The 9,422-nt window shown below is 45.7% G+C and overlaps 1 protein-coding gene and 1 long non-coding RNA gene across 4 annotated transcripts; one reads left to right on the forward strand and one right to left on the reverse strand.

Moving 5' to 3' along the window:
- LOC127755000 (uncharacterized) lies at positions 1–4,036 on the forward strand. 3 transcript variants are annotated; one of them, XM_052280625.1, is made up of 5 exons: positions 1–314; positions 437–2,431; positions 2,518–2,644; positions 2,744–2,817; positions 3,184–4,036. In XM_052280625.1, exon 2 carries the CDS (start codon positions 507–509, stop codon positions 1,983–1,985), a length of 1,479 nt encoding a protein of 492 aa, XP_052136585.1. In that variant the 5' UTR covers positions 1–314; positions 437–506; the 3' UTR covers positions 1,986–2,431; positions 2,518–2,644; positions 2,744–2,817; positions 3,184–4,036. The 3 variants fall into 3 exon arrangements, with proteins under 3 accessions (XP_052136585.1, XP_052136583.1, XP_052136584.1); XM_052280623.1 differs by having other exon boundaries at positions 2,531–2,644; XM_052280624.1 differs by lacking the exon at positions 2,744–2,817 and having other exon boundaries at positions 2,531–2,644.
- Positions 4,037–4,209: 173 nt separating this feature from the next.
- LOC127755002 (uncharacterized) lies at positions 4,210–6,206 on the reverse strand. Its single transcript, XR_008012934.1, has 3 exons — positions 5,956–6,206; positions 4,654–4,794; positions 4,210–4,565 (listed from the first exon to the last, which is right to left on the reverse strand). It is a non-coding gene; the product is annotated as an uncharacterized LOC127755002 (long non-coding RNA).
- Between the last annotated feature and the right edge of the window lie 3,216 nt (positions 6,207–9,422).

Raw genomic sequence — 9,422 nt, forward strand, 5'->3', positions numbered from 1 at the left:
ACCTGAGAAAAAAAGAAAGAAGGAAACACTCGCGTGGCTGCCCACCCGCCGCCGTCGCCGACAACGGCGGCGCGAAGCCGCATCCTCTCCGCCGACGAGCACGCTGGCCCGGAGTCGTCGCCGCTTCAACCGCCGGCCGTCCTGTCCTCGGAGATACGGCAGCGCGTGGCGGCCCCCGGTGGCTGTGCTACGGCGGCCAAAATCGACCGCCGGATTTCCTGTGCTCCACCGCACGGCGGCCTGGCGGTGGCTGCTTCTCCTCCGCGCACAAATCCACTCCCGCCCCCCACCATGCACGGCGGCAGCGCTTGACGGTGAGTTCTCCACATGTTTTCCTTGCTGACCTCGATTCGGAATATGGATCCGTGTGAGCCAGTATGATTCAGAGTGGATTCCCGGGAACAAGTCTGATCCGGAGTCGGATTTCTCTTTTCAGGACAAAAAATTCCGTTTCAGTTTTCCTTGGGTAACTTCAGGTATATACCTTGCGTCTCTTGCTTCATCACATGTTCCAACTCTGCAAGTATTCAAGCAGGCGACGAATTTCACCTTGCAAGAGGGGCTCGATCTGCTCCAATTATCCAATGGCGCCCTGTAGTACTATAGCCAGGATTATGAACTTAGGGGATCTAGCGAGATGTCCCAAGAATTTGTGCAACCTACTCTTCAGAGTAGTACAATCCAAGCTCCTAGCGCCCCTTCACAGTAGTTTACTGAAGGAAGTGCAAAAAGATGATGGTGATCAGCCATCAATGGCAGAGAGTGTTGTGGCAAATTTACCAGAGCTGTCTCAGGACATCTTAATGGAGATATTTGCCCTCCTGGAGATCCCTGACCTCGTGCGTGCAGGATCGGTCTGTAACTCCTGGCGCTCGGCCTACAACGAATTGCGCAGCCTAGGTATCTATAAACTGTCCCAGACGCCGTGCCTGCTATACACCTCTGAATCTGCTGGCGATAGCGTCGTGTGTCTCTATAGTCTTGTCGAGAAGAGGGAGTACATGATTACTCTCCCGGAGCCACCCATACGCAGTAGGTTTCTGATTGGGTCCTCACTTGGTTGGTTGATTACAGCTGATGACTTATCCGAGATGCACCTGGTCAATCCGATCACAGGGGAACAGATAGCTCTCCCTTCTGTTACCACAATGGAGCATGTGAATCCCATCTTCAATGAGTCTGGTGCTCTCCACAAGTATGAGTTCTCACTGCACACTGCAACGAGGGTTAGTTATGCAGAGCCATCAATTTTTGCCCTTGGCGAGCTCCGGGATTACATATATAGTAAGGCTTTTGTGTTTACTGATACTTTCACAGGGGGATGCATCGTGGTTCTGATCCACGAGCCAGCTGGTCAAATTTCATTTGCAAGGGTTGGGGATGATAAGTGGACATGGCATCCATCACACTCTCACTATTCTGACTGCATCTACATGGATGGTCTACTGTATGCACTGACTGCACAGGGAGAAATCCATACACTTGATCTCAGTGGCCCCACGATCACGATGAAGACGATAATTGGAAGTTTGTCTTACAGTAGGTACATTGTGCAAGCTCCATGGGGTGGTCTTCTGCTAGTTTGGAGGTCAGTTGAGGACATTGAGGAGGATTACGAGGCTGACTTGCCTGCTGACCATGCAACATTTGTGCGGTATACTAGGGAAATTAAAATATATAGTGTTGATACTATGGGGAAAAAACATGTAGAGATCAATAACCTGGATGGTCATGTGTTGTTTCTTGGTCATAACCAATCACTTTGTCTCAGCACGGAACAATATCCTCATCTCAAGGAAAATTATACCTATTTTACTGATGATGACGAAGCTTGGTTATTTGGATTCAAGAATAAGCGTCGTGATATTGGATTATTTGATTTGAAACATAACAGCAGAGAGGAACTCGTGTCTCCTCAGCTTTGGTCCAACTTTCCCGCTCCTGTTTGGATTACACCTAGTTTCACAAAGTTGAACTTCGCCTAGAAGAAGCACTTTTAAGTTTTCTTGTTTATGGATATAATAGTTGTGTATATTTCTTCTTGTTCTGTACAATTTATATGTAAAATTATGATTGGAGAACTGAAAGGTGAATGAGAAGGTTAGGTTGCTCCATATTTGTTTATTTGTACCGACCTTTCTTATGTTTATTTAAATTTCTACCGTCTTAAGAGCAAACAGCAGGTCTTGTGTGATAGCCACTTTCTAGGGAATTAGTGGAATATACAAGGCTAATGTGACCAATGTTATTAGAAAATGGCAAAGCTGTAAGTGCTTCTTAGAGTCTAAAATAACTTAACTCTGAGACTCTGACTGCAATCGGCAGGATGCCTGGGCTAATTTGGAGAAGCCTTGTGGAAGCATGTTTTTTACTATCTTGAAGGACACCATGTACTTCATATTTTACAACTACAGGGATAGAAGATTGAGAGGTATGGACTGTGTTCTAGCTGCCATCTATTTTTATTTTGAATTATGAGAGACCAAGCCTTCTGTTAACGTACTTAATTCATTCTAGAGAACCATCGCAGGGTCTGTCTAGGAAGGATTATGAGAAGGAATTGGAGCTTGCGGACAGTGAGAAAACAAAAAAGCTTGAACAGAAGTTGTTTCGTGATCTTTAAGATTCACTAGTCCTCAAGGAGGTAGGTTCTCATAGTCTTTCCACGTCATGATCCAGTTTGTGTTCTTTTCACCATTTGATCTTGACTAAATTACGTTTTAACTTTACATGCTGCTAACAGGCAAAAATCTGTAATGGGGCTAGTTTTGTTTCCTAGCACTAATACACTTCCGATTTACTTGCAATGATGTTCAGGTGCAAACACTAACTCATCTCATGTACACATATGCAATCGATGTATTAGTTTAGTGCTACGCATCATATCTGCTTGTGCTAGTGTGTGCCCTTGCTAACTGTAGATGGACCCATTCCTTAACTGAGAATTAGGGCCTGCATAAGATATTATCCATTGGCTAAACCTTATGCTCAAGCTTCAGTTTTCATAGGTAATTTTCTAAACTTCTAAACAAGTTTTATGCACATTACACTGTATTGGCTAAAATTGAACCAGCAACAGCTTATAACTTCAGTTATTGTGCACCCATTGTTCCATGTTTATCAGTTTAAATAACACATCCCAGATTATTCTCCTGTTCTCTGAGCGAAAGTCCTTTTTTGCAGAAAGGAGTTAAGGATGGACCATCTTAGCTTGTTTCATCAAGCATGATTTTGCTCTTGTTTCATCGTGGCAGAGCGCATGTGCTCTTATCAAATATGGCAACTAGAATTATGTTAAGGTCTTAAGGAGGTGAGGAGAGTAATGTAAGTCCAGGGGACGTTGAAGGAGAAAGGATGCAGTTGGATGGAGCTGAATGGCAGTGTTCACCATTTTGCAGCTGGAGGTGGAAAACATTCAGGAAATGATAGCATCCTTCTGAAGCTTGATGAGATAATTGCAAAAATAAAGGTGTTTGACTATGCTCCTAAGGTTACCAATGCTTCGGCTGATTTGTTTTGTGTAAGGAAAATATCAGAGAAGCTGTCTGGCGTCTGCTGTTCATTGGGAAGCTTGCCCCTTTCATTTAGACTGGTCAGTTGAGAAAGTTTTGCTTCAACTGCAAAGACTAGAAGGGTGTTTGAGGGCTGAGATTCTTCCGTGAAGTCTATGGAATTTGTACAAAATACAGGTTAATTGCCTTGCCAATTGAAACCCACCATGCTGAAAAATGATCAACACAGTCGATTCATGACGAGTGCTACTTGCGTGCATTTGATGCGATGGTCGTCCAAAAGAAAAAAGATCTTGTGTGCCAGGGCAGAACAGAACAAGCTGGGCGGGTGTGCCCTATCATCTCCAACTCCAAAATTCTGAACAAGCAGAACAAGCAGGGCGTGGCGGGGGTACTCAAACTCAAATAAATTCTGATGGTGTGTAATATACACATTGTGTATATTCTATATTCTGTTCTGTGACTTCCATTCAGCCATGTTGCTACAATCTTGGTTGTTGCCAAATGATGCTTAGTTGGTGCTTTATTTCTCATACAGATGGAGGCGGTTCCTCAAACGTGAACTGCCACGTGACGCGGTCACTGACAGGTGGGCCTGTGAGCAGTGGGGCCCACATGTCAGTCGCCACGTCCTCTGACTTCACGACAGAGGATCCCATTCCCATACAGATATTAAGGCTACTACTGGAATGTGCAAACATATTTATGCTGAGATACTAATCAGTAATCACTTTAGTCACACGCGCATGTCATTCAACACATTTAGAGTACGCAATCAAATCAAATTATGATATTATGATTAAGGGGTTACAGATATCGGTGTTAACATAAGAATAGTAAGCAAGGAACTAATCCAATAGTTAGCAAGGAACCAATCCAAAAACATGCCGAACTTTCAGTTGATCACAATACCCACCAACCCGCAGGCTGGACGTGGGAGAAGTGGACGTGTAGCTCTAACTCACGGGGAGAGCTTACTATCACCCCGCAATTCCTCTGATTACATGGGATCCGATCTGCTTTAGGGTGCTTCCTATGCCAGTGGAGCAACATCTGAAATGCAAATCAGCAAGCATAATTAGTTCTTCCGAAAACAAATGCGGCAATGTAATGTTAAAGGAAAATTTAAGCACCACCATACCTCTCTAGCAGACAGATTTTTTGTGACATAATTTTGAAAGTAGCAGTAGTGGCAAACTAATTGGCCACTCAAACTTGATTTCTCGCAGTAGTCCGCGTGCAGATCGACTAAGAATGCAGAAACCAGCTCACCTCCAACCATCTAAAATGCATGTAATTTAGATTAGAATCTCATGCAATGATATATTGTGCAAATGAAAAGTGAGCATGCTGTTTAAGAAATGGGACTACCTAAAAATTGCCACAAGTTTTTTGGGCGAGAAACTTTCAAATGTGACTACAATAATAGTTGGAGTGTAATTACATTGTCCCCGAAAAAAAAAAGGAGTGTAATTATATTGTAACTACTACCCATATACAATTGTGTAAAAATATATTTGTGTTTAATTGACTAGCATCATTAGCTTTTGACTACGTGATCGGGAGTTCTATTCCCCACTAGTGCATCTCTGTGCAAAAAAAATTTTCCTCACACGAATCTGGATGCAATCCAAGGGTCACAAATTTAAAAATTTTGAGTTTTTTTCCCTCTCCTCATACGAATCTTGATGCAATCCAACGGTCATAAATTTAAGGGGCAATTGCATTCTTACCCCTACTTTCAGTTCTAATAGTGATTTTACCCTTATTTTTTAGGGTTTGCGATTTTACCCCTACTTTTTTGAAATGAACCAATCGATTGCCCCTGTTCTGTTAGCTTCGGTTAACGGTGTTAAATATGTGATAAGAAGACAAGTATACCCTTGCATATATGCGCCTACTACTTTTACGACACGGGCCATGCTTGCATAGACTCTGGACATGTTTCAAAATGGAATTTTGCTTATTTCAAATCCGTCCTAAATTTTTTACGAACTTTCAGAAAGTTTGACAAATATGACATGACTTCAGCCATGACTTTTACAGAATTCCGATAGAATTTCAGAAAAAAAAATTGACAGGATTTCGACAAAATTTCAACAATAATTTGTAGCAAACATCACAAACAATCACCATTGCAAAGGAAATCTGGATATCTTTACGAATCACGATATAGAATTGTGCTTCTGAAACTCTACATTTGTTTATCATTGGAGCAAAGAAATAACGCTATCACATCATCCTCGAAACTGACGGAATTACATTAGACATTTGGACCCAAGCTCACATGCACAATTGATAAAATACTCACCAAAAAGACCCCGTGTACAGGAAGCGGGGGGGGGGGGGGGGGGGGGGGGAATAATCTGCTCTGAACTTATTTATACGAGGAAATTTGCCACTGGTTTAACGAAGTAATCATGGCAGGGGACACCACAGTTACCAGCTGCTCGTTGAAGCGGCCACGCCGCCTTCGCTCGCTTCAGCCGCCACCGGCTGCTTGCATCACCGTGACGCTCCGAGCCTCCGACGCCTCCGCCTGCTGCAGTCGTCGGCTTGTCGCTGCCTCCCAGCTCACTGCGTCGTCGTCGCCTGCTCGCGTCGCACCTCTTCCGCTCGCAATAAGCGTCGTCGCCTCCGGTCGCTACAGGCAGCCGCCGCCGCCGCCTGCTCGCCTCCCGTAGGTTTGGGGATGGGGAATAGTTGGGACGGGCCGGACGGCTAGCCAGACTCCAGATGATTACTTCTCAGGGGTAGGAAGGACATTTCATATTTCATAAATAATTTTTTCTGCTCTCTTTTCTATATTTTTACTCAATAATTATGGGCCACCTAACTGCCATCCAAAGTAGGGGCAAACGGCTGATTTGTTTAAAAAAGCTAGGGTAAAATCACAAACCCTCAAAAATAGAGGTAAAATCACAATTAGAATTGAAAGTGAGGGTAAGAACGCAATTGTCCCTAAATTTAAATGCTTTGAGCTTTTTACTGTATGATCAGGAGTTCGACTCCTTGGCAATGGAAAAAAGAATCAAGGGCCTATTTAATTCTCTACCCTACCAATTAATTGGTAGTGCTAAAATCTAAGTAAATTTTGGTACTACCAATTTTTTTGGTAGAGCAAAGTTAGCTAGCTATGTTTGGTTTGGTACCAATGTAAAGCCAAATTTTAGTAGGATGGTGAAGAAGATTCTAGAATATAGCCAAATTGAACATGTACACTACCAATTATTTGGCATCAACCTAAACTAGCACATTTTCTATTTAAGCTACCAAAATTTTGGTATGGCACGTTTTGCCTTTAATCCAAAACGGCCCCAAGAGACAATTCAAGGATAAAAGAAAGTTTTTTTAGCAATTCCGTTAAGGGAAAGAAGAAGAGGTGAGGGTGTTGTATGTACCACTGCTCGCCGGCGAGGTTGAGGCGAACTGGTGTTATGTTCACCGGATGTTGGTGTACGCATCGCAGAAGACGCAGAAGACGTGGAAGACGCAGTGGCATCCTTCTTTCGTCAAACAGATTGGAGCATCCAGGCTTGGTTGCATGTTCGACCAGTTCTGGCGCCCTTGCCTGCGACCTCGCCATGGGCTGCTTGGGTGGTCTCCGGCGAGCGCTCGCGGCGCTGGTCCGGGCTCGCGCGCTGCCGCCTCCTTCTGCCCATGGTTCCTCTCCGGTCGGCGAGCTGACGACGGCGGTGGGCGGAGCGATTTCTTGGCTCGTCGCCCAGCGCACGCGTTCTTGCCTCGCCGACAAGGGAAACACGGGTGGTGGTGGTCGGCGGCGGAGCGTGGCGGAATTCCCGGCGGCAGAGGCGGTGTCGTCCCCGGCGGAGCTCCCGGCGACGCAGGTCGGCAGGTGTCGCTCGCTGGGATGGTGGCACGCGTGGACCTGCGTCCGCCGGTGGGCTTGTCGCCCGGCGCGACAGTTCTTGGTGCGGCAGAAGCGGTGTCGTTCCCGGCGAAGCTCCTGGGCCCCGGCGGCGGAGGTGTCAGCCCGCGGGGATGGTTGGCGCTGGCGCGCACGCGCGCACCCGCGATCGCCGGCGGGTTCTTGGCCAGGGGAGCTCCCGGTGGCAGAGGCGGCGTCGTCTTCCCCGACGGTTCTTGGCTCAGCCGAGCTCCGGGCGTCGCACGTGTCGCCCGCGGGAAAGGTGGGCGCGCGTGGACCCGCGGTCGCCGGCGCAGGAACCAGCCGAGCCGCGAGAGGAACCCACGGGCGTTTCTTGCTTCTTGCCGCGTCGAGGCAGAAACAGCGGAGGCGCCGCGGCGGGTTCCTGTGTTGGCGGCGGAGTTCTTGGCGAGTTCTTGGTGGAGGAAGAAGATGGAAGCGCGAGTTTTTGGTGGCAAGAAGAGAGCGGAATTGCGGGAGTTACTGGCGAGATGGTGGTGGAGGGAGAAGATGATTTTGACGGCGAGTTCTTGGCGGCGACGAGGGGGCGTGATTTGGGGAATTCTTGGCGAGAAGGTGGAGCAAGAAGATGATTATGACGGCGATTTCTTGGTTGTTTAAGAGGGAATGGGGAGAGAGGGGAGATGGAGAAGGAAATGTTGTGGTATTTATCGAGGAAGAATCGTCTCGATCCTTCCACCGACCATCCCGGAAGGCCATCGTCTTCTCCGGCGCCGTCATGTGTTCGATGGCGAGCTCTGCAAGCTCGAAGCTTCTCGAAGCGTTCTTGCGGCTGGAACGCAATACTTCTTCTCCGGTGGCTCCGTTTTGGTGGCGAGCGTGGCTCGCACCGGCTTGGCGAGCGTATCGCCGCCGGCGTGCACGAGCGCCATGGCAGCTCACGGCGCCGGTGACATCTTAGCAGAAGCAGATGGGCTGTGGGCGCATGTATGAGACGTGGGCCTATCACTTGCATTTCAACTTTCAAGGCCCAAAGAGTGCGGTGTTTAATCCCACCTCGCTAACCAAACCACAGCAGCACTGCTTATAAATTGAACCGTGTTTTTTGTTTGCAAGTGATATCAGGCATTTGAGTATTGAAGTTTCATTGGTCTAAAGACTTATTTTTGTTCACTCTGTGTTCTCTCTCTCCCATTCTTTTTTTATTTTTATTCTACAATACTTTTTTTAAGAATTACACTTATTATTGTTTAGTGTGTGTTCTCTCTCTCACATTCTTCTCCCATTCTTTTTTTATTTTTATTCTACAATGTTTTTTTTAAGAATTACACTTATTATTGTTTAGTGTGTGTTCTCTCTCTCACATTCTTTTTTATTTTTTCTACAGTTCTCTCTCTCCCATTCTTTTTTATTTTTTTTCTACAATTTTTTTTTCAGAATTACACTTATTATTGTTTAGTGTGTGTTCTCTTTCTCACATTCTTTTTTATTTTTTTACAATGTTTTTTTAATTACATAGTACAACGCAGATACTCATAACGCACGCACGCAAACCCTACCCCTATGAGCATCTTCAAGGACTGGACCAGCAAATCCATCTTGGAGATTGACGAAGTCATCACAGGCGCTTCACTGTCAACGGATACGTCGCCTACCACTGAAAGTACAAAGCTGTAAATCCTGAAAAATACGCAAGATACACTCCCATAGAAAGTCAAACCCATGACTTTTTTTTCTACAATGTTTTTTTTTAGAATTACACTTATTATTGTTTAGTGTGTGTTCTCTCTCTCCCATTCTTTTTATTTTTTCTACAATGTTTTTTTAGAATTACACAGTACAACGTAGACACTCATAATGCACGTACGCAAACCCTACCCCTACGAGCATCTTTAAAAACTGGGCCGGCAAATCCATCTTGGAGATTGACGAAGTCACCATAGGCGCTTCGCTGTCCACGGATACGTCGCCTATCACTGAAAGTAAAAAGCCGTTAAATCCTGAAAAATACGCTCCCATGGAGAGTCGAACCCAGGACCTAAGATGCTACTGAGACTCTT

This window comes from Oryza glaberrima, chromosome 11 (genome assembly GCF_000147395.1).
Source record: "Oryza glaberrima chromosome 11, OglaRS2, whole genome shotgun sequence".
Classification (NCBI taxonomy): Eukaryota; Viridiplantae; Streptophyta; class Magnoliopsida; order Poales; family Poaceae; genus Oryza; species Oryza glaberrima.

What these genes read in the sequence shown, in the direction of transcription:
- LOC127755000 (XM_052280625.1), top strand. Translation starts at nt 507, where the DNA reads ATGTTCCAACTCTGCAAGTATTCAAGCAGGCGACGAATTTCACCTTGC.